At 39.3% G+C, this 21,934-nt stretch overlaps 5 protein-coding genes across 5 annotated transcripts; 4 read left to right on the top strand and 1 right to left on the bottom strand.

The window, feature by feature from the left end:
* Positions 1-2,321: 2,321 nt before the first annotated feature.
* LOC121778288 (probable carboxylesterase 11) lies at positions 2,322-5,277 on the top strand. Its single transcript, XM_042175608.1, has 2 exons — positions 2,322-3,406; positions 4,433-5,277. Exons 1-2 carry the CDS (start codon positions 2,562-2,564, stop codon positions 4,971-4,973), a joined length of 1,386 nt encoding a protein of 461 aa, XP_042031542.1. The 5' UTR covers positions 2,322-2,561; the 3' UTR covers positions 4,974-5,277.
* Positions 5,278-6,414: 1,137 nt separating this feature from the next.
* Positions 6,415-10,770, top strand: LOC121779866 (putative receptor-like protein kinase At5g39000). Its single transcript, XM_042177320.1, has 6 exons — positions 6,415-9,140; positions 9,249-9,541; positions 9,633-9,768; positions 9,893-10,035; positions 10,111-10,234; positions 10,310-10,770. Exons 1-6 carry the CDS (start codon positions 6,596-6,598, stop codon positions 10,627-10,629), a joined length of 3,561 nt encoding a protein of 1,186 aa, XP_042033254.1. The 5' UTR covers positions 6,415-6,595; the 3' UTR covers positions 10,630-10,770.
* A 403-nt stretch (positions 10,771-11,173) lies between these two features.
* Positions 11,174-13,760, bottom strand: LOC121780392 (succinate dehydrogenase [ubiquinone] iron-sulfur subunit 2, mitochondrial-like). Its single transcript, XM_042177986.1, has 2 exons — positions 12,915-13,760; positions 11,174-11,683 (listed from the first exon to the last, which is right to left on the bottom strand). Exons 1-2 carry the CDS (start codon positions 13,565-13,567, stop codon positions 11,512-11,514), a joined length of 825 nt encoding a protein of 274 aa, XP_042033920.1. The 5' UTR covers positions 13,568-13,760; the 3' UTR covers positions 11,174-11,511.
* Positions 13,761-15,405: 1,645 nt separating this feature from the next.
* Positions 15,406-17,556, top strand: LOC121780393 (protein NOI4-like). The gene is made up of 3 exons (XM_042177987.1): positions 15,406-16,027; positions 16,839-17,036; positions 17,318-17,556. Exons 1-3 carry the CDS (start codon positions 15,956-15,958, stop codon positions 17,339-17,341), a joined length of 294 nt encoding a protein of 97 aa, XP_042033921.1. The 5' UTR covers positions 15,406-15,955; the 3' UTR covers positions 17,342-17,556.
* Positions 17,557-20,580: 3,024 nt separating this feature from the next.
* On the top strand, positions 20,581-21,701 carry LOC121779272 (ATP-dependent RNA helicase-like protein DB10). The gene is made up of 3 exons (XM_042176582.1): positions 20,581-20,603; positions 20,806-20,931; positions 21,288-21,701. Exons 1-3 carry the CDS (start codon positions 20,581-20,583, stop codon positions 21,439-21,441), a joined length of 303 nt encoding a protein of 100 aa, XP_042032516.1. The 3' UTR covers positions 21,442-21,701.
* Positions 21,702-21,934: the final 233 nt, after the last annotated feature.

Raw genomic sequence — 21,934 nt, 5'->3', positions numbered from 1 at the left:
CTAGGTGGCCCGTCTTTGTGAAGACGATCCGGTGCGCATCAGATGCGAAGAAGGCCTACTTTGCGACGCGGCAGGAGTCGGCGCGAAAGGACGTGGAGCGCGCATTTGGTGTGCTTCAGGCTCGATGGGCTGCAGTTAAGGGACCAACGCGTTTGTGGAATGTCGACTGCATTGCTGATATAATGTACGCCTGTATTATTATGCACAACATGATTGTCGAAGATGAAGGTGTACAACTGACTGATTAGGCCAACGACGATAATGAGGCCGGTCCAAGCCACGGCGTCGCCACCGCCAACGTACGAGCTGGGGTACCTCACGATGAAGAAGCCCTCCTCCGAGCACATACCGACATGCGACAGACGGAGGCTCATATTCGACTCCAAAAGGATTTAATTGAAGAGTTGTGGACGCGGATGATTGCAAGGCGTTAGTTTTTATGTAAATTTATGTAATTTTTTTAAATGTAATTTTTTTAAATGTATTTTTTTTAAATTATTGTACTTTTTTTGAAATTTTAATATTATTATTCGAATTTTCCGTATTTGTCTCGTAAATTAAATTCCGTATGTTGATACGAGTGTAAATTAAATTATATAATTGTTATTAGTGATGTGGATAGGTAGTGTGAAGGCTATGTGAGGGCTATTTGATGTCCAGTTGATGTGGCAGGAGAATTGTAGTGCTGATGATGTGGCAGTGTGAAGGCTATGTGAGGGCTATTTGACGTCCAGTCTTACTGGAGATGCTCTAAAAAGCCACCGGTGTTGTGTGCACGTGTGCGTATTTGACCAATGTTGTTTGGTGTGCCGGCGCTCTAGGGCAATTAGGTAAAATCCAGGAATTGGAGACGTTTAGGATATGTCGAGGTTTGCTCGGTCTAACTATGCACTGTTGATCGATTGGATGAATGACATGTTTTAGAACAAGTAACCCAATATAAAAAAATGTTGCTTTGTCTTAAACCTCACTAATTTGTATTTGAATTACAACGACACATATTCCACCCTCACACAATCATGATGACACCGAAGGACAATTTAGACGATAAAGATAACAATGAAACACAATTTAGATGATAAAGAGGAACACTAATAAATCAAAAATGTTAGTATAATAAAACAACAGTTTTGCTTTCCTACTATACAAGATTTAGCATTAAAATTGTCTTCTTAGAGCATCCACAATGGCGGCGAGCGGACCGGCTAGCCGATTCCCGCTCGCCGAACCATTGCAGCCGGCGAGTGGCAAATCGGCGAGAAAAACGGCGAGCGCACGCCGATTTGCTGGCGCTAGCCGATCGGCTGGCCGCCATTGCAGGCTCCCGATCGCGAGCGATCGGCCAGCCAATTTTTTATTTTTTTATTTAGTTTTGGCGAGTTTTAAATATTGTAAATTTGACCCTTCAATTATCGGAAATTACATTTCCGGATGAAGATTTCTGTATAGCAACTTTAATGGCGGGTTTCACAGCTCGACCCCAGCCAGGGGCTGCCGCGCCTTGGACCCCGCTCTCGCGGGCACTGCCCCCGAACCCCCGTCCAATCATAACGAATTCAAACAAGTGTGCACTCCGCACTTCCAACTTGTTTGATGTCTCATTATGATCATATTGATCAATCAAGTTAATCCAATTACACTAAAATATCCAACACCGGATAGCGGCGACGACGGCGAGGAGTGAGGCGGAGGCGGGGGGCTCGTGTGTGGAAGAGGAGTTTTTTTTAATTAATGTAATTTTTTTAAGTAATGTACTTTTTTTTAATTAATGTACTTTTAAAATTTTAATATTATTATTGATTTTCTACTATCTGTGTCGTACATTTAATTCCGTATTTTGTGTGATTGTTAATTATTTATTTTTATAATTTTGTTTATTGTGGCTAGGCTATGGCTGAGCTATTGCTTGTCCAATTGTTTGTCCTGATGATGTGACAGGAAGAGTTTTTAGTGCTGCTGATGTGGCCGGAGGAGTTTGTGGCTAGGTTATGCGGGCTATTTGTATCGGAGATGCTCTTAAAAGAATTCAAAACATAGTTCAAACTTGGGGTCCCTTTCACATTATTATTTGCATAAATGCCCCTAAAATAATTGTTAATGATAGGCCTTAAATCATAAATTGAATTTTCAAATTTCTTTAATTTTCTAGATGGGCCCTCCCACCAAATCCATTTCGATTCCCTACTTCTGAGTTCAGGTACCACGCATACTACAGTTGTACGTCTTGACTTTTTATATATCTTTCCTTGAGTACAACCTTTAAAAGCACAAAAAGCAATGCCACCTGAAAATAAATAAAAATAAAAATAGGCAGCTGAAAACTGACTCTGCATCTCTCTCTGAAGCGATTCAAAAAATTAAAAAATTGGGAGATTTATTGCGAAAACCCTAAATCGATCCTAATGTGAAATCCAGTAGCTTTGATTCTAGGACGACGTTTAGTTGGATTTCTGTGTGGATGAGCTGAGGCGAGGAAGAAATCGCGATCATTTCAGAAATCTGTGCGTATAATATTGTATTTTTGAATTTTTCCATTTAATAGTTCGCCACTTTCTCGGGAAATGCCAAGTATTGGCGTGAAATTGTACAGCGTATTCTTCAAATTCATGCTGAAGCATCGTCTGCAGAGCCGATTGCAGGCTCCGGAAAACGATGCTTCCGGCGGCACATTCGGCGTGACGTCACGACCGGCGGAGGAGACTGCGGCAGCTGCCAATCCTCTGTTCACCGATGGCGTCGCGACGAAGGATGTTCACATCGATCCGGTTACCTCGGTATCTGTTCGTGTCTTTCTTCCTGAAACCTGCCTAAATTTCCCCAACGCGAAATCGAGATCCGGTGCTCCTTTGTTGGATCAGAATCGGTCTCTTACTCGTCGATACAGCCACGGATCGTCGGAGAATAGTGTTGTTTCCGGGAGTAATGGTGTGATTGTGAAGAGCGTTGAGAGCAATCTTAGAAGGAATAGCTATGGAGGTAGTGTTGATGATGCGAATTTGAAATCGGAGAATGGAACCTACAGAGGGTATAATCCGGTTGGGAGAGGCAGTCGGCGATTGCCGGTGATGCTGCAGTTCCACGGTGGGGGTTTTGTTAGCGGGAGCAATGATTCGGTGGCGAATGATTTCTTCTGTAGGCGGATTGCGAGGTTGTGCGATGTGATTGTGTTGGCGGTGGGTTATAGGCTGGCTCCGGAGAATAAGTACCCGTCTTCGTTCGAGGATGGGCTGAAAGTGCTGCACTGGCTTGCGAAGCAGGCGAATTTGGCCGAATGTACCAAGTCGTTGGGCAGTTCAAAGGGAGCAGGGGTCGATTTGAGGAGGTCGGAGGGTAATTGGCATGTTGCTGATGCCTTTGGAGCTTCCATGATTGAGCCCTGGTTGGCTGCTCATGGTGATCCATCCAGGTGAATTCTTATCTTGGTTTGGATTTTGTGTAACAATGGAACTATGACTTCATTGGTTTCAAATGCTGATTGCTTTAGTTAGTTGTTTTTGTCGACTATATATTATCTTTAGCTTCCATCAAATCAAAAAGGGATCTGCAAATGATGTAACTAGAAACCTGGGAACCAGAAATTGGAAAAGTTGGGGATTATATTCTTGAAGTAACTAAGTTACACATAGGAAATATCTTGGTTTGGACTTATTTGTGTAATTAAGGAACTATGACTACTAGAAACCTGGAAAACAGAAATTGGTAAAATTGAGATCTTATATTCTTGAAGCAACTAACTTACATATGGGAAAGATTTGCCTTTTGAATTTGGATGAGATAATATGTTTCCCGTTCCACAGCTGACTAGTTATCTTCGAAGCCTGATCCTGGACTTTATTTGATATAGAGATGTGTAAATATGGCTTCATTGGTTCCATGCTGATTGCTTTAGTTAGTTGTTTTTGTCGAGTAGTATATTTTATCTGTAGCTTCCATCAAAGTGAAAGGGATCTGCACAACAATGTATCTAGAACCCAAAAATTGGTAAAGTTGGGGATTATATTCTTGAAGAAACTAAGTTGCATATAGGATAGATTTTCCTTTTGAATTTGAATGAGATATTATGTTTCCGCTTTGACAGCTGATTAGTTAACTTTCTAAGCCTAAGCATGAGGTAGAACACATACATAGTATTGTGTTGAATTTTGGATTTGCCTGATTGTTTAGCAGCTCATCTTCGTTGATTGTCATGAGTTTGCATGGATATGCTTAATCGTGCTCAAAGAGCCTCTAGAAATACCTATAAATCTGGTTATGACAAACCTTTTTTCGCATTAGGATCTTAATAGTTAAATCATATTCCCTGTTTAATGCTTCCATCGCATTTCCGTGCATACAGAAGCAACATAGCCAACTTGTAAACACTGTCTTGTCTACGTTTTTTAGTGACAGAAGGACTTTGTTGAAATGTTGTTTTTACTTAAATTGGATGCAGATGTGTACTTCTCGGTGTGAGTTGTGGAGCAAATATCGCTGACTATGTGGCGAGGAAAGCTATAGAGGCCGGCAAGCTTTTGGACCCAGTAAAGGTGGTAGCCCAGGTTCTGATGTATCCTTTTTTCATCGGAAGTGTCCCAACACACTCAGAGATAAAACTCTCAAACTCCTACTTCTACGACAAGGCAATGTGCGTGCTCGCGTGGAAACTCCTCCTACCAGAGGAGGAGTTCAGCCTGGACCACCCTGCTGCCAACCCGCTAGTCTCTGGCCGAGGGGGCCCTCCTCTGAAGAAGATGCCTCCAACCCTGACCGTGGTGGCCGAGCACGACTGGATGAGGGATCGAGCGATCGCCTACTCAGAGGAGCTCCGCAAGGTGAATGTCGACGCACCTGTCCTCGAGTACAAGGACGCAGTGCATGAATTCGCCACGCTTGATATGCTTCTAAAGACTCCTCAGGCTCAGGCCTGCGCCGAGGACATTGCCATCTGGGTCAAGAAGTTTATCTCGTTGCGCGGCCACGAGTTCTCTTATTGATCGGTGTGCATCTGTTGTTGGAGTTTGTAAGATCTGTATTGTATATGGCTCCCCAAAATGATAGGAATCAAGCTAGTTGGTTGGTGGTTTGGTTCCCACTTTTTCCTTGGTTCATATCTAGCTGAGTTCGAGGCTTCGAGCTGCAACTTGATGAATTTTGATGTTGTCTTATTCTTTTTTATGTAAAATAGGTATACTAAAAATTAGTCAAAAGTTATGAGTTCTGTAGCATCCTTGAATGCAATGAACATGACCTTTATTTATTTTACTGATAAATAGACAAATTAATGGTTGCATTGCATCATGCTGAATTTGAATCTCAATCTTTGGCCTCATACATTAACCACTTTATTACTAGCTCAACATATATATTAATACTTTCTTCGTCTTTGAAAAATGTGAACTATTTCCTTTTTAGTTCGTTCCTGAAAAATGTGAACTTTCTAATTTAGGAACATCTTTTCTTTTTAATGAGACGTGACTCTTTTTCTACTAACATATCTTTAATTACCTTTTGTTTCTATCTCTTTCTTACTTTACCAATTATACATTAAAACTTGTGCCAAACGAAATGTTCATACTTTTCGAGAACGGACGGAGTATGATCTTTATTGACAACTACTTAGATTGTTATTATTCATTAGAAAATAAATAACATAAATAAAGTAGTAAACCCTATATTATACTTCCTTCCTCCGTGAATAAAAGTTTCATTTTTTTTCGAGCACGAGTTTTAAGAAATGTTAAGTAAAGTTGGTGGAAAAATGGTTAGTGGTATATGAGTCGTACTTGTGTATTAAATTAAATATGAGTGAAATGAGTTAGTGAAATGTGAGACCTTAATACCATTTATAGTAAAATTGAACCAGTACTCATATTCGCAGACGAAGAGAGAAATTCATAAAACTTGACGGAAGCTCGATGGCCAATGCAATGGCTCGACAACCTTGGTCATGAGCATCAATAGTCCACTAGCAAAAATGCTTACTCTAATTACTTACATTATTCACATGCTTTTCTGCAATACCCACAAGACCTATGCGCATGCAAAATTACTTAAATTTTTACGTGCACTATTTACATTTATTATTCTCTTTATTGGTTACATAATTATATTTATTTTTTATTTATAACCCGCGATCAAGTATGCCATTATGAAAAATCTCAATTTTCATTATAAAAAACTAAAATTATATAATTTCAACTAAAAAATAAAAAAGGGCAAAATTTAACGTCTAGAAAAAACACAAATCATCATATTTTATTTTTAAAAATTATAATTTTTTAAAATAACCACGTGTCAAGCTGCCACTCGCTGATCAAACTGCATGCATGGAAGGGTACGAATTATTTCTTCAATTAAAATATAAAAACATAAACCCCGTTTACATAAACAATCTGTTCAATTATTGATCTTCAAATTAAAAGAAAAAAAAGAGGAAAATCTTCAATCACTAACATTAACCACACATTCAGATCAAATGTACGATCAATCACACTTTTGTGAACAGAATTCGCGTTGTGCAAATTGAAATCCGTTTACTTGTGTTGACCTCTGTTTCAATTTCAATTTCAATTCTTCTTCCCATGGTAATTTCCGATTTCGATTGAGAATTATAATCATGCAAATGCACTGTTTTGTACTTCTCAGCTTCTTCTTCGCTTCTGCAGGCGCCGCCGATCACATCTCCATCAGCTGCGGCGAAGACGATGCACCGGAAGGCTCATCAACGGCGTCGGCAACTGCGACGACCGACACGGATCCGATTCCCTACGCCACCGCGCGGATCTCTCGCTCTCGATTCTCCTACTCATTTCACCTCGCTCCAGGTCAGAAATTCATCCGATTGCACTTCATTCCCGCCGCCTACCGTGGATTCGAAAGCTCCGGCGATTTCTTCACCGTGGAAGCTGGTCCTTTCACGCTGCTCGCTAATTTCAGCGCCTCCATAGCTGCTCGTGCGCTTTCTGTTAATGTTATTGCTAAGGAATTTTGCGTAATTGTAGATGAAAATGGAAATCAAACCTTCGATTTAGTGTTCTCTCCCGAGACTAGCCAATCTAGGTTTAGTAATTATGCTTTCGTTAATCGAATCGAGGTTATACCGGTGCCTTCCATAGTTTCTTACTGCCACGGTGGGGATAGTGGAGTTGATGTGATTGGGGAAAAGTCTGTAATCTATGTGAACAATGCTACTGCACTTGAGAGGGTTTATCATCACAATATAAAATGGGGTGCTGTCTCGTTTGGGCATGTTATGTTCGGGGTATGGGCATCGATTCTTCGAGGAAATGGAAACAAGGGTAGTGATCTCACCTGGAGAGTGTTTGTTGATGTAGGATTTAGGTATTTGGTGAGGGTTCACTTGTTTGATATAGGGATTGGGATGGATTTTGTGCTTATGATTGATGGCAAGGTTGCCTTGACTAGTGTTGACATGGTCGAACAGTCGGGGAATCGGAGTGTTCTTTGGTATAACTACATAGTGATGGTGCAAGGGAAGAAGAGTGAGTCTAAGCAAAGAATCTCTATCTCTCTGCATTCTCATAGTGAATTAGTTGATAGACAAGGCCCGATTGAAGGTTTTGAAGTGTTCAAGTTAAGCAACCATGACCTCAGTCTTGCCTCTCCCAATCCTCTGCTTCCACCAGGAGATTCATTGTCGTACTCTGCCCCAACTCTACCACAATCTCTTCTTGGTCACAGAAATGCTATTGCAACTGTGGTGTTTACTCTTCTGGTAAACATCATTGTCCACAAAATGTGGGCAACTGACTCTTCTGAGAAGGAAAACGAGCCATCTGCCAGGGTAAAGCAACCTTGCCGTCGCTTTTCACTAGCTGAGATGCAATCAGCAACAGACAACTTCCACAGCAGAAATATCGTTGGAAGGGGTGGATTTGGGGATGTCCTCAGAGGGTTCATGGATAACGGGAGAGAGATTGTAGCCATAAAGCGATTGAAACAGCGCTCCAGTCAAGGGGAGCAACAATTTTGGACAGAGGTCGAAATGCTTTCTGAGCTGCGACATGTGAATCTGATTTCTCTCATTGGATACTGCTGTGAGCAAAAGGAAATGATTCTTGTTTATGAGTATATGGCCAATGGGACATTGGCTGACCATCTCTACAAACTAGCCAGAGAAAACAAAGATTTTTATCGTCTCTCTTGGAAGCAACGACTTAAGATCTGCATTGGAGCTGGCCGAGCACTAGATTATCTTCACACAGGCCTTGGCATCATACATCGAGATGTGAAATCTTCAAACATTCTGCTTGATGAGAACTTTGTGGCTAAAATCTCAGATTTTGGCTTAGCTAAGACTGGATGTGGCAGTGGATCTCAGATCCAAAATAGCACACTAGTTAGAGGCACACGGGGATATTTGGACCCGAATTACTGTGTAACGCATAAACCAACAAAAAATAGCGACACATATTCTTTTGGTGTGGTGTTGTTGGAAGTGCTGTGTGGGAGAAGAGCGCTGGAGCGATGTGATGAAGAAGATAAGTTTTGTCTGACTAAATGGGCTATAGATAACATTAGTAAGCGACAGGTTGACCACATCATACATTCAAGTCTAATAAGTGAGATATCTCCAGATAGTCTGAAGACGTTTGTGAGGGTTTCAAAAAGATGCCTGCATGATGTACCAAAAAAACGTCCAGCAATAGGGCACGTTGTTATGAAACTTGAGCTTGCACTTCAGCAGCAGGAGAAGGCAGAATCTATGGGTCCAAATGAGGGGACTAGAGGCGAGAATTCGTATTCATCTACTGATAAATATCAGAAGAAGAACATGAATTTTATGGTACCAAATGAGAAACCAGATATTATTGATGCCTTGCCTCAGATGGAGAATGCAACATCCTTGGTTCCCAGTGAGATAAGAATTATTACTGTTGCAATGCCAAGTAATGATAATGATAGAACTATCTTATCAACTAGACCGAAATCAACGGCGAAAGTGAAAACTGTTACTTTTCTTCCAAGTCAGCAAATTAACAGATCAGTAGTCAGTTCTAGAAGACAAAGTGGAAGGAAATCCATGATGCTTCTGATATCACAAAAACTTCAGATATCAAAAAAACTTCGGCAGTTGAATGGTTTTTGGAAGACCAGGAAGCCCACAAACAAAATGCATATGGTTGGAACCTCAGTATCAGGTATGTTTTGGTAGTAGCTTGATGGATGATTTTTTGGTTCCCATATGGACTTGTTCGTTGATATAACAGGATTTCTGGCCGTTCATTTTTATCGCTATATATTTGCAGCTCCAATAGCAAATACAAAAGGCATATCGGGTGGCAATTCTGAGAAAGATGATGAGATTATTTTCAGTCCCAGTCCAGAGTGGAAGATGCTGGCCGAGCCCAATGTGAGAGTTTTCAGCTTAACAGAACTCAAGGTCGCGACTCACAATTTCAGAAATGATTTGGTCCTGGGAGATGGAGGTTTTGGCACGGTTTACAAGGGGTGGCTGGGTGACAGAGCCAACGCTGAAGCAACCATAATTGCTGTCAAGAAGTTCAATTCTGAAGGTTGGCAAGGGTTTAAAGAGTGGCAGGTACGGTACAAACAATAGAATTATTTTCACCTATACTCTGCTTAGCATAGCTTAGCTTGATAATATATGTATGAGCCTGGGACTTTTGCAGTCCGAGGTGAACTTCCTTGGAAAACTTTCTCATCCCAATCTGGTGAAGCTCTTGGGCTACTGCCATGAGGAAAAGGAGCTACTTCTTGTGTATGAATTCATGGCCAAAGGAAGCTTGGAAAGCCATCTATTTACAAGTAAGGCTTTAATTCATTTCATTTGCTATCATCATATCTTCTCATGTTGCTTCACATTAGAGGTACACATTCTCTCCTAGAATCTAGTGCTATATAGATTACTTACAAAGTTCTCCTTGGTTAGGGAGCATGAATGTTCCGCCACTTCCATGGGACATTAGGCTTAAGATATTGATTGGAGCAGCTCGTGGCTTGGTGTTCTTGCACATGTCTGAAAAACCAGTTATCTATAGGGACTTAAAGCCATCCAACATATTGCTTGATGGAGTAAGTTGACTTCTGCCTTTCAAGTATAGACCAATTCGTTTCCACTTTGATTAAGCTCAAGTGATTTGTCTGCAGTCATACGAAGCCAAGCTATCTGACTTTGGGTTAGCAAAGTTGGGTCCAACAGTTGATGATTCCCATGTAACGACACTGGTTATGGGAACATATGGTTACGCTGCTCCCGAATATATAGCCACAGGTAAAATATGGCCAACTCGTACATCCCAACAGAGGTCGTGATCATCACATTATAATGAGTTGCTTACTTTTGCAGGGCACTTGTATGTGAAGAGTGATGTATATGGGTTCGGTGTGGTGTTACTAGAGATGCTGACAGGGCTGCGCTCAATGGACACAAAACGCCCTTCTGGACGAATTAGTCTTGTTGATTGGATGAGGCCATATTTATCCTATAGGAAGAAGTTAAAGAAAGTGATGGATGTCCGTTTAGAGGGAGCATATCCTACTAACTCAGCAATGCTACTATGTAAGGTTGCCCTTAATTGCCTTAAACCTGACCCCAAGAGGAGACCCTCTATGCAGGAGATAGTACACACACTGGAAGGAATTGATTCTGCCAATAAGAGAGACTAGAAGAAGAGTATACCTATGTATGTGCTCTGTTGAAGTTTTTTTATTGTGGCAATTACTAGAGTGAGTCATACCTATGTATATGCTTTGCAATGTGAATTACTTAAACTTCATAGAATAAATAATTTACTCCACGTACTAAAAGTTACACACGAGACATTGATGACAAAACACAACTCAGTTTGTAAGGCTATCGTCTTAAAAGAAAGAAAGGAAAAAACAGACAAGCCAGTGAAAGAAATTGTGATTCTTCTTCACAAGGTTACAAATTGAAGTGTTACAACAAACAGGTCTGAACTCTGCATTATTGAAAACTCAAGAAAAATGAAGGAAATTGAGAAGCTGCATTATTGAAAATGGCTCCTTTCTTTGAAAATACCCTTTCATCTAATTATAAACCCAATTTCATCACCGCCATCAATTTCTTAGAAATTACTACTACAATTTACTAGTATATGTATTTTAGAACAATAAATGAAAATTCATGAACATAACTAAAATTGGGGCAATGTGTATCAGTTTATAAATTTTTAAAAAATAACACAAGTTTTAGGAGAAATAATCACTATACATATATCTATATCTTTTTATGATTGCTACTTGAAAAGTACAACTACTACGCAAATATTGAAAAAGGAGATTAAAACCAAATAAAACTTTGCTCACAAATAAACCATCTACAGCCCTCCGCAGTTGTAGGCCGGGCCGGGCCGGGCCACTCGAGCTGTGATTAAACTAACAATTGACAACTATAAGCCCAATTTCCCAAAGCACATTATTTTGGAAACAGTACACTAATCAGAAGGGTAGAATAGTTGAAAATTACAAAAAATAGATTCATTATTTAACTTGATGAATCAATCAAGCATCCAAGAATCCGAAGAGCTAGTTTGTGCGCTCGAGTCTCTTGATGTTCTGGATTTGCATACCGGGATTGAGTCCCTTGGGGCAAGCTTTAGCACAATTTAAGATTGTATGGCACCGATACAGCTTGAACTCATCATTGATAGCATCCAGCCGCTCCTTTGTGTATTCATCTCGACTGTCCATTATCCATCTGCACAACCATCATCACCAACAATATAGATCATCACAGAATTGGCTCAATTACTACAGTCAAATTCTTTACAGCCATATGCTAGTATTGTTTAGGAGAACACACTACTTGTGAATTTGGATGTACACAAAGAAACTTGTGGGGACTATACTGCGAAAGGAAACATTTGCAAGAATATCGTTTACCATTGTTTCAAAGTTCACTAGTTTATGAGAGAGGTAAGAAGGTTTAGAAGACATTTACTTTTGATGATTGATAGAATTCATAATTGAATATTTATATTGACCCCATCCTAATATTTCAGCAGGACATTAGCCAAGCAAACTGCCAAAACTACAGCCATAGATTGTTTAGAAAGAACACAATACTCACGAATTTGCACGTATGCTAAGATGATATAGTGCGACAGGAAACATTTGCAAGAATGTCATTTAACATTAATAAAAAGTTCAAGAGTTTATGGGAGGTAAGAAGGTAGAAGGCATTTACTTTTCATGCTACGATAGATGCAATCCTACCATTTCAACGTAACATGAAATCAAGCAAAATTAGCTTAAATGATTATTCAGAACCTTAGGATACCCAAAGTCCCAATCCATCTTAGTTTATGGATTAGCTTGTACTATTTTAATCTATCCTAATCCTCAAAAGTAAGCGACTCCTTAGAGTAACTAACTACATGCAGCTTCTTAGGTGGGACAGCAGGAAATAATATTTTGATTATGTAACAACCCATTCGTGAATGCTATCAAAACCTGAACTAGCTTCCAATGATTCCATGGCATTCAACGGATAACATGACAATAGTGTTGTGTTGAGGATGAGCCTATACTATTTTCATCTGTCCTAATTCTCGGAAAATAAACAACTCCTTAGAGTAACTAACTACATGTACCTTCTTAGGTAGGACAACAGGCAATAATATTGATAATGTAACAACTCATTCGCAAATTCTATCCAAACTTGAACTAGCTACCATTGATTCTGTGGCATTAAACGAATAACACGACAATAGTGTTGCATTGAAGATGAACACAATTTTCCTAGCTCACAACATCAAGACCTTAACAGAGTTACACTTTCCCTCAATCAACAACTACAAATGTATCATGGCAAACCAGACCAACATTATTCATGATAAGAATCATCAAAGGAACAATTACTTCTCCCCAATTTCACATACATAATCACACATCTCAAAATCTGAAAACAGCAACACGAAATTAGATACCTGTTGGCATGGAGAAGCGCTGCGGGGCCCAAGTAAGACTCCGGATTCCACCAGTAGCTAGGGCACGATGTGCTACAGCAAGCGCACAGAATGCACTCATACATCCCATCCAGCTTCTTCCGATCCTCCTTGCTCTGCAGATTCTCCTTCCCCGGATTCTCCGGCGGACTCTTCCGCTTCAACCACGGCTCAATCGACTTATACTGGTTGTAGAAATTCGTCATGTCGACCACCAGATCCTTGATCACGAACATGTGCGGCAGCGGCGTGATCATCGTCGCGCCTCCGCCGGATTCTATCTTCGTGAGGCAGGCGAGGCCGTTCCGCCCGTCGATGTTCATCGCGCACGAGCCGCAGATCCCCTCGCGGCAGGAGCGGCGGAAGGTTAGGGTTGGATCGACCTCGTTCTTAATCTTAATCAGCGCGTCGAGGACCATCGGGCCGCACTCCTTCAGGTCGATTTCGTAGCTCTGGAGGTCAGGTTTCTGAGGCGAATCCGGATTCCATCGGTAGATTTGGAAGGTTTTGGGGGTTGAGCTCGATTTCGCCTCCGCCGCCGCATCCGATGCGTGTTCCCTGTAAATTACAGCTCTCGCCGCCGGTGACAGCGCTGGAACCCTAGCTATTGCTCGTCGCATCAATCCAATCGCCATTGATGAAGCTAGAATCTAGAGAGAGAGAGAGTGGTAACTGTAAAAAATGAAACAATAGAGAAGATGATTGAGATAACGAAAATTAATTAATAAAAAACTGTTTTAAATATTTAATTAAAATATTAAATATATGTATATTAACGAATTCATTTCTGATTCTGTATCCGAAAAAGGGCGAAAGAGAAAGAAAGCTGAAAGCGATAGCGTTAATGGCGAAGCCACTGGGAACAACCGGAGAGTTTTTCAGGAGGCGCGATGAGTGGCGGAAGCACCCGATGTTGACCAATCAGTGGCGCCACGCCACACCTGGCCTCGGAATCGCGCTCGTCGCCTTCGGAATCTACCTCGTCGGTGAAACCGCTTACAACAAGATCTACGCCCCAAAATCTCATTCTCACTCCGACTCTACCGATCATCACTGAAATCGCCACCAATTATCGGTCAGACTCCTCAAAACTCTCATTTTCACAAGCTTTCAATATCTAGCCATGTCAAATTACGTTATTTTGTATGGCTCTCTCAACCTGAAATTCGATTTTTTATTTTAAAATATGTTTAGGATGAGATGAAATTAACATGAATTTCATTGGAAATTGATATCCTTGATTCAGCTCCATCTCGTTTTTCTTACAAAACAGGGTTGATGATTCAATTGCCTTTAACTATGAATGAATCATCTTTTGGTAACATCATCCCATAGTTAAAGGCTTAGGCACCAAATTGAAATCCAAATTAGATTCAATGGATATGCCATGGTTATTGAAGAAAAAGACATCATTTTTCTCTGCAAAAGTACTACCTTTGTTTGGCCATTGAGTCTTAGGATTGGGGGATTATAAGCTAGTAGTGCAACTCTAGTAAATATTCAACCAAATTGCTTTCATGACTCTTTAGTTACTGTTCCAACTCTCACTGTTTTGACTTTTGAGTGGTGCATAAAATTTCTCCGCGGACTCAATTTAATACCCTTTAATTGATCGCTCTGCAATGTTTCGTGCTTCTAAGATATTGTGTGTGGTAAGAAAAGAAGGGGGTTCGATAAATCTGCTAGTATCTTTTTTCTCATGAAGGTGTTTGATGTTATCTAATTTTGTGCTTATTCTTTTGAGAACCAAATGTACAGTTTTTCTTTACCTTTCCCCAGTTCTGCAAGGTGCATTTATGTTTTTCGGATTTGGGAAGACTAACCTGTTTCCTATCATAGAGATCCTTAATTCTTTTAGTTTTATTGGAAAATTCGTAATTATAACATTTTGAGCTTCACCTCTCCTGCATTATAATGGTTCTACGTGGTGAAGTCCGGGTATATATTTCATGATTATGTTTTACATACAAGAAAGCTTGTAATTGCAAATAAAGATGCTGAATTAGGATTCATTTAAAGGAATACATCTGATATTTTCTTCCTAGCACTACAGAGTGTGGCTTATAGGTAACGATTAACATTGTGTTACTTCCTTGCACCCTTTCTCCTCTACTGTCTTGAGTCATGTCAACATCACTTCTCCATGCCTTCATTTTATTCCCTGGTTCCATGTCCATCCCAACCGAAACGAAAGGAGAGCATAAGCGAGAATAATTAGAACATAAAAAGAATTAGAAAATGAAAAGAAATCTGTGATTTTATTCGAAATTTGACGTTCCCCTCCCCCCAATTGTCTGTATCCAACTCCTATGCAGCTACATTTTTGGCTGTTGTTGGAGCTAGTTTTATACGGCGTCTCCTTTTTTCTTGATTCTGTTTCGACATATGAATTGTTGCAGTTACTTTTTTGCATACAATACAGATGAAACCCCCAAGATTAACATTTGATGTGTGTGTGTGTTGGATTTTGCAGGTGAAAAGGTATTGTCAAAGAAAGGAGAAATGTCCAGATTTTGTGAAGTTTTCAATAATGCAGTGTTCAGACTTGTTTGTTAAATGGCAATCTGCCAACACTTCAATTTGTAACCCTGTGAACATGAATCATAATTTACTTCTCTGACTTGTTTGTTTTTTTTCCCTTTTTTCAAAGGTAAGCGTGTTACAAACTGAGTTGTGTTTCGCCGTCTGGTACTTTTAGTTAGTCTTTGGCTCTTTTGGTGCAGTTCGAATGATTCCTTGGTCTAAGTATTCAACGGGCCAATAAGCACTCCGTAAAGAGAGGCATTCCTAAACAAGTCATGGAGGGTATAAAGAACGTACCTTGTCTCCACATTCCTAAACAAAGCCATCGAGCTCGCCCAACCAACAACCAGAGCTTTATGCAATTACGCATTATGCCCCCACATCTGTGCTCTTTTTGCTCTCGTCTCTCTATCTCTTACGCTTTACTCTCTTAAAGCTCTCTCTCTAATTCACATCTTATCGGATGAGTTCGATTGGAGTCTGGGAAACAAGTCGAGCAAATGAACAGTTTCGAGCCTGAGGGCTCCTCATTGTTATGGCCTTTTCTATGCAATAGCTTGCAAATTACAGAGGTATTATGAAATTCTGACTAAGTAATTTTTAGACCTAAAAAATGCTCACTCCACCTCTAGACGTCGAAGAAGACACCTTAATGTCTGAGGTCAAAAGTTTCGGATTTGAGTCTAACTTGATACAACCTTTAACTATAAGTTTTGGATTTGTTTTCAATTGAACGTGGTTTTCTTTCATTTATTTGAATGATTTATACAAGAGGAATGAGAACATTAGAAAATGGAGGACCATTTATTACTTAGATGATTATCCACTTAATAACTCTCGGCTTTTATTTAGGTGAATTGTGTTAATTCATCATGTGTATTAAAATCATATAAACCACACACTCTATTTATATGTGTGTGTTTTCTTTTCTCTTATAGTTCTCTCTCCATTTTCATTTTTCTGCAATTTCGGCACCCATCCTTCATGACGTCTGTAAGCTCTTCCAATCTTGATAATCAAAATTTGATTTTTATCCATTTCATGCATTCATGTGTGTGTGAATTAGATTATTGGAAATAAAAAGATTAGATGTGATTGATTTCATATTTTACCATGCAAACATAAAGTTTGGATTTGTTCACAGTGATCCTCTAATATTTTTTCATAAAACGTGATCGTCTATTCATACAAAAACGATGTTATTTGATGAAAAACATCACTAATATATTACACATAGGCAACGTGATTTTAACGTTGTGAGATGCTTGCAAATAAATTTATCTTTCAGAATTTGATCAAATTTCATGTTATTTTTCCTCACATAATATTATCCTTGATGACATGATATTGATAAAGTGAAATATGAGAATTTAATTATTGCAGAGCGAAAAGGGTAAGCCGTTGCCAAAATATGGTGAGTGGGACGTGAACAACCCTGCCTCAGCCGATGGGTTTACGGTCATCTTCGCCAAGGCTAGGGATGAAAAGAAGGGCAACAACCCCAGCGGAGGCCAAGGCCAGCCAAACAAAGAGCCAGCTCGATCACAATCACGGTTGTCGACCCAATGTGACCCTAACAAGGTTCTTTCCTCCCAAATTGCATATAACTCTAGTTCCAATAATGAAACTTAAACTGTATTGCTCCCTCGATCTGTGATTATGCATGTCTTACTTTTTGACGAGTCAAAGTTTAAAGAAATGTGAAGAATTATGTCAAAAAAGTTAACAGTGAGTCGTTTTTATCGTAAAAGTGCAACAAGACAAGTAATAGAGCAAAACGAGGCGTATAATCACAAACATAGGGAGCATAAATTTCGGAATTATGCATGTCTTACGTTTGAATATATTCCAATATTGTGCAGAAAAAGTGGCTTTGTTGTTTCTGAAATGCCAATGCGCCATATTGTGAATGAAGCTACAAATGTAATACAGGAAACTTAAACTCGAGAGCTTGGCTTGGTACGATTATCTTCCAATCTATCAGATCTTCGAGTTGGCGCAATCAGAGAAGTAAATGAGGAAGCATTATTGATATTTTAAAAAAAATATTTTGGTTCATCAGATAAGGGTAGATACATAGATATTTTTGTTAGGATTTTATATATACACATGTAACATTTTTTTTATAATGAGTAGTGAGTCTATTGACTAGTTTTTGCTTCACGATTTATACGCGCGTCTCCCCTTTTGAAAAGAAGAATTTATGAAATTCGCAATAGAAAAAGCAAAAAAAAAGAAAGAACGAAAGAAAGAAAGAAAGAAATGAAAGGATCGTTTCATAATACATACATTATTTAAACAATATCGAGTGAGATCAAAACTCCTTTTGTCTACATCAAATCAAACTACCTTATTTGTTTAAGTGAATAAATGGTTTCACTTTATAAGAAAACAATTTAAATTAAATGATCCCATCAAACGTGTGACCAAAATATAATAATATTTACCATAAACGAAGTTTGAGATAATACTAATAATAACAAACTAGAGCATACAAAAATAAATATTGATGTACCCTAACTTAAATAGTACTAAGCTAATGAGAAAATAAATAAAAGGCAAGAAGAATTCCAAACGAGGAAAATACATTGATTGTGTTTGAATCCGAATCCGAAGCACGGGAGGCTCCATCAGAGCCATCCTGTGCCACGACCCACACAATCATACCCTGCCCGACCTCGCAGTGGCCGGTCAAGCCGTTTATGAAGTAGAAAAAACCGGTCCGGTCTAGAGTGTAGACGGTGTTGCCCGTATTAGAAAAGAAGTTGGGCCGGCTCGAATTGCACTCTTTGTAATTCCCTTTCTTCACCTCCATCACCTAAATCCTTCTTGTATCTGAACCCTAAAATCATTAAACGTATGGTAAAATTGTAATTTCACAATATAAATTTTAAAAACGTCATTTTCTTCAAAAAAAAAAAAAATTGGGCGACCATGACATTTTTGACCGACACTAACGAAAAATTATTTGGCATATATTTAAAGATATTTGTATGCATGCATGAAAGCTTACTTATGGTGTCATCAACCTTAAACCTCTTGTTGGAGGCCCAATTGTCGTAGAAATCGGTGTCGTTGGGCCGCGGAACGGCCCAACCGCTGCGTTCTCCGACGTTGAACTCCGTGCAATGTGTCAATTTCAGGTTTAGTAAACAAAACGTCGCTGCCGTCGTCGCCACGAGCATAAAGCTTGAGTTGAACGCCATTGATGAGTAGAAATTAAAATCTTGCTCTAAATTCTAATTGTTTGGTTTGGGAAATGGGGTTTTAAATAAGTAGTAATAAAAAGATTAATGTTTCTGGTTAAGAGTTATGTCGATTAAGTAAGAGTTGAACGTGGGAGGGAGAGAATGGAGGTAGTAGTGGTTTAGTGGCAAAAAAACAGTTTTATTTTTTTAACTTTTGTATTTTAATTTTACTTCATTTTTTTCGACATTTACATTCTTAGATATGGTTTGTTTTTGGTAATTAAGTGAGTTTTGGTTAGATTTTTATGTTTTTAGCATTGTATGTATGAGTTTATCTATTGATCGAAGGTGTCTTAATATTGCACTTCGATTCTTCGTTGTTTATATACGATTTGTAAAGGTACATATGCGATATGTGGCGTTATACAAACTGTTGCTTAAATACGATTCGTAAAGGTACAAATGCGATCTATGTCATTATACGAACACAAAATTATTATGGTTCTATTCATATTGACGCGATATGATAAGAACTTAAAACATGTATAAATACATTAAATAAATAGGAGAATAATTACCAAACACTATTGGAGCTCGATAAATTGTCTTTGAAATTGGTTGTTTGTTTACCGAGCACTTGATTGTGCACAATAATTTTGCCATTCAACGAGCATCGGGTGCTCAGTAATCAGCGACGAACATAGTACTGAGCACTTTTGTCTGTTTAATACTGAGCACCACTTTTGTCTGTTTAACGGGTACTTTTGTTGCTAGCCAATTAAACTTATGTTTTGTAGAGATACAAAATTATCATGTTGAATAACTCGAATTTGAAAAAATTCTTACTACAAAATAACAAAAGATAAACAGATTATATGCCAAAAACCAAAGAAAAGCTACAAAGATTAATAACAAAAGACAAACAAAAGGTTTGCATTGGAAGTATGCATATATATTAATGGATTTGCAATGTAACTAGATTTACATACCTAAGAAAGGCAAATTTACCAGCAGAAGCAAAAACAACAGACTCATCCGATTTCGACATCTCTTTCAGAGGCCGTCCGATTCTCCTGCGAATCGCTATGATCGCTCGATCGACCTTTCGAAGATTTCTTACTAAATACCCTCCCAAACATGCTCTTCGATTTCTGCAGCGATGGACTCCGGCTGCCAGGGTTTCCGCTACCTTCGTTCTTCCTAGCAAGCTCGTCGAGAATGCACTTTGTACTAGCACCAAAACGACATCTGAACGTCGGATATCTCGTTATAGTTTTAGTGATTCCTCGAAAACACAGCAGGGAATCAAATCAGAAGTGCGGCAATAACGGAATCTAGCATATTTCGAACAATAATCTTTACCTTCGAGCAATAGCATCGAGTTCGGCTTGCCTGATCTCGGATTTAGGCACCCAGCCGATGTTGGAGTTCTTCAGCCTTATCGGATCTCCGCTCAGTAAAACCAACTTCCCAAGGTATAGCTCCTCTTCCTCGGAAAGCTTGTCGGCTTTGATCTGGTCCTTGATGATCACGAGCGGATTGAGAAACCACTCGAAGAACTTGTCCGAAGGCCTATTCGATGAGGTTATTTCAGTCACGTTGTCGCCTACATCGATCAAAATCTATAAATAATTCTTGTGTTTCTCTCTTTTATATTCGTGATTATCTGTGTTTATTTCCTAACAAAAGGTCGAAAAGAATCGAAGCCGGATCGCTTACTTAGCAATATGCCACATGTGTCGGCTTTCACTGAGCGTAGAAGTGATTGAAGAATGCAATAAGCCGGTAAGCCAACGCTGAGCACTCCTCCACCGGATTTGTCGTTCTTGTCATCCTCCAATTCTCAAAGAGGTCGAACTAATTCATTCTCAAACTACACATACTACACACAATGAAAAACACATCGAGAGAGTTTATCTCCATCAAATTTTGTTCTGATGAGCTTGTTGCCAACACCCAGGTAAGCTTTACTTTAATTTTGTTTTCTTAAATATACAGTATAGCTTCTCCTGTTTTGCTGCATATCAAGTTTAATGAATTTTGATCTAACTTGATTTTTGTCTTAATATAACAGCATATTGAAGTTATATCACAAATGGATAAGCGTCGTCGTTTGGTCTCAACAAGCAGGATCAAAGATAATTATCTTTTGCTCTACTAAGAAAATGTGGTGAAAACCTATATAGGCAACTTGGAGCTGCTGCTATTCATGGTGACAAATGTCAGGGTGAAAGGGATCATGTAGCCACTGATGTTGCTGCTCGTGGATTGGACGTTAAGGATATTAGGTCGGTAGCTGTTAAATTGATAATTAGGCCTAAATCAGTCGTTAGGAAAAATACTTCAACACATGCATGAATCCTGATAATGAGAGCCCCACTGGAATGTTTGCCTTCTATGCATCTTGGTTTTTTTGTTTACTTATCTGCATTCGATTTTGTTAGTTCTGGAAGAAAATCCGTCCGTTGCACTAGTATTAAATTCTACACTCAAATACATAAGATTGTGTGATTGATGTATCAACATTCATTCTACTGGATTCAACATTATGTTAATTCTTTTGCAATAACAGATGACATGGCACCATTTTGAGTATTTTATTTGTGATTCATCTGATGTAATGTAAGTCTCAATTTTGTTACAGGTATTGTTCTGGGTGGTCATTTGGTCACGACTCAAACGCTACTGGAAGCTTTCATCAGAAGAGCTTTCACGAGAGCATGATGGCTGCTTCCAATAATAAAGATAGAAGCCGAAGCAGAAGCAGAAGCAGATGCCCCCACCGGAATTCAGAATAAGAAGTCCAGCACAGAGAAATTTGATGGCAACTGACCACAAAGAGGATGGCAGCAATGCACCAACTCAACCATTGAGGGAAGATCAACCTGCTTTGGCCTGACCCGACATGGCTAGGTACTCTTGCGTTTTGTTACGCATGTCATGGTCGAACCCCTGATATACCCCCGTAAACTTTTCTAGGGTGGGTAAATTTTTGCTGTACATGTTTTGGTGCACAACCTAACATGGTCTTGAAAGTCTCTTTTGCTGCTCCACATGATCTAATGATGCTATTTTGTCACTAATATAATGCTTTGTATCCATGTGCACTTTGGAGTTTGTTATCCTTAAAGAAGTTCGAAGCCCGGTCGGGATGCACTTTGTTACTCGGGCGAAAATCGAGCCTGTAACCAGCTTGCAGTTTATTTGTACTCTGATTCATCATAATCTGTTATCTATAAATGCATGTCAAAATTAAATTTACTGCAAGTCACCACTTTGATAACAGGTTCT

The sequence above is a fragment of the Salvia splendens genome, chromosome 19, assembly GCF_004379255.2.
Source record: "Salvia splendens isolate huo1 chromosome 19, SspV2, whole genome shotgun sequence".
Classification (NCBI taxonomy): Eukaryota; Viridiplantae; Streptophyta; class Magnoliopsida; order Lamiales; family Lamiaceae; genus Salvia; species Salvia splendens.
The sequence above is the reverse complement of the archived record's forward strand: the minus strand, read 5'-3'. Positions and strand labels throughout refer to the sequence as shown.

Bases quoted from the DNA above. Each gene is read 5' to 3' on its own strand.
- LOC121780393 (XM_042177987.1), top strand. From the start codon at position 15,956: ATGAACAGTTTCGAGCCTGAGGGCTCCTCATTGTTATGGCCTTTTCTA. The intron at 16,028-16,838 runs GTATTATGAAAT...TAATTATTGCAG, and splicing joins ATAGCTTGCAAATTACAGAG to AGCGAAAAGGGTAAGCCGTT. The intron at 17,037-17,317 runs GTTCTTTCCTCC...AATATTGTGCAG, and splicing joins CCCAATGTGACCCTAACAAG to AAAAAGTGGCTTTGTTGTTT.
- LOC121780392 (XM_042177986.1), bottom strand. From the start codon at position 13,567: ATGGCGATTGGATTGATGCGACGAGCAATAGCTAGGGTTCCAGCGCTG. The intron at 11,684-12,914 runs GTATCTAATTTC...ATGGTTGTGCAG, and splicing joins GCGCTTCTCCATGCCAACAG to ATGGATAATGGACAGTCGAG.
- LOC121779272 (XM_042176582.1), top strand. From the start codon at position 20,581: ATGAGCTTGTTGCCAACACCCAG. The intron at 20,604-20,805 runs GTAAGCTTTACT...TGCTCTACTAAG, and splicing joins AGCTTGTTGCCAACACCCAG to AAAATGTGGTGAAAACCTAT. The intron at 20,932-21,287 runs GTCGGTAGCTGT...ATTTTGTTACAG, and splicing joins TTGGACGTTAAGGATATTAG to GTATTGTTCTGGGTGGTCAT.
- LOC121779866 (XM_042177320.1), top strand. From the start codon at position 6,596: ATGCAAATGCACTGTTTTGTACTTCTCAGCTTCTTCTTCGCTTCTGCA. The intron at 9,542-9,632 runs GTACGGTACAAA...GGACTTTTGCAG, and splicing joins AAGGGTTTAAAGAGTGGCAG to TCCGAGGTGAACTTCCTTGG. The intron at 9,769-9,892 runs GTAAGGCTTTAA...CTCCTTGGTTAG, and splicing joins GGAAAGCCATCTATTTACAA to GGAGCATGAATGTTCCGCCA.
- LOC121778288 (XM_042175608.1), top strand. From the start codon at position 2,562: ATGCCAAGTATTGGCGTGAAATTGTACAGCGTATTCTTCAAATTCATG. The intron at 3,407-4,432 runs GTGAATTCTTAT...AATTGGATGCAG, and splicing joins GCTCATGGTGATCCATCCAG to ATGTGTACTTCTCGGTGTGA.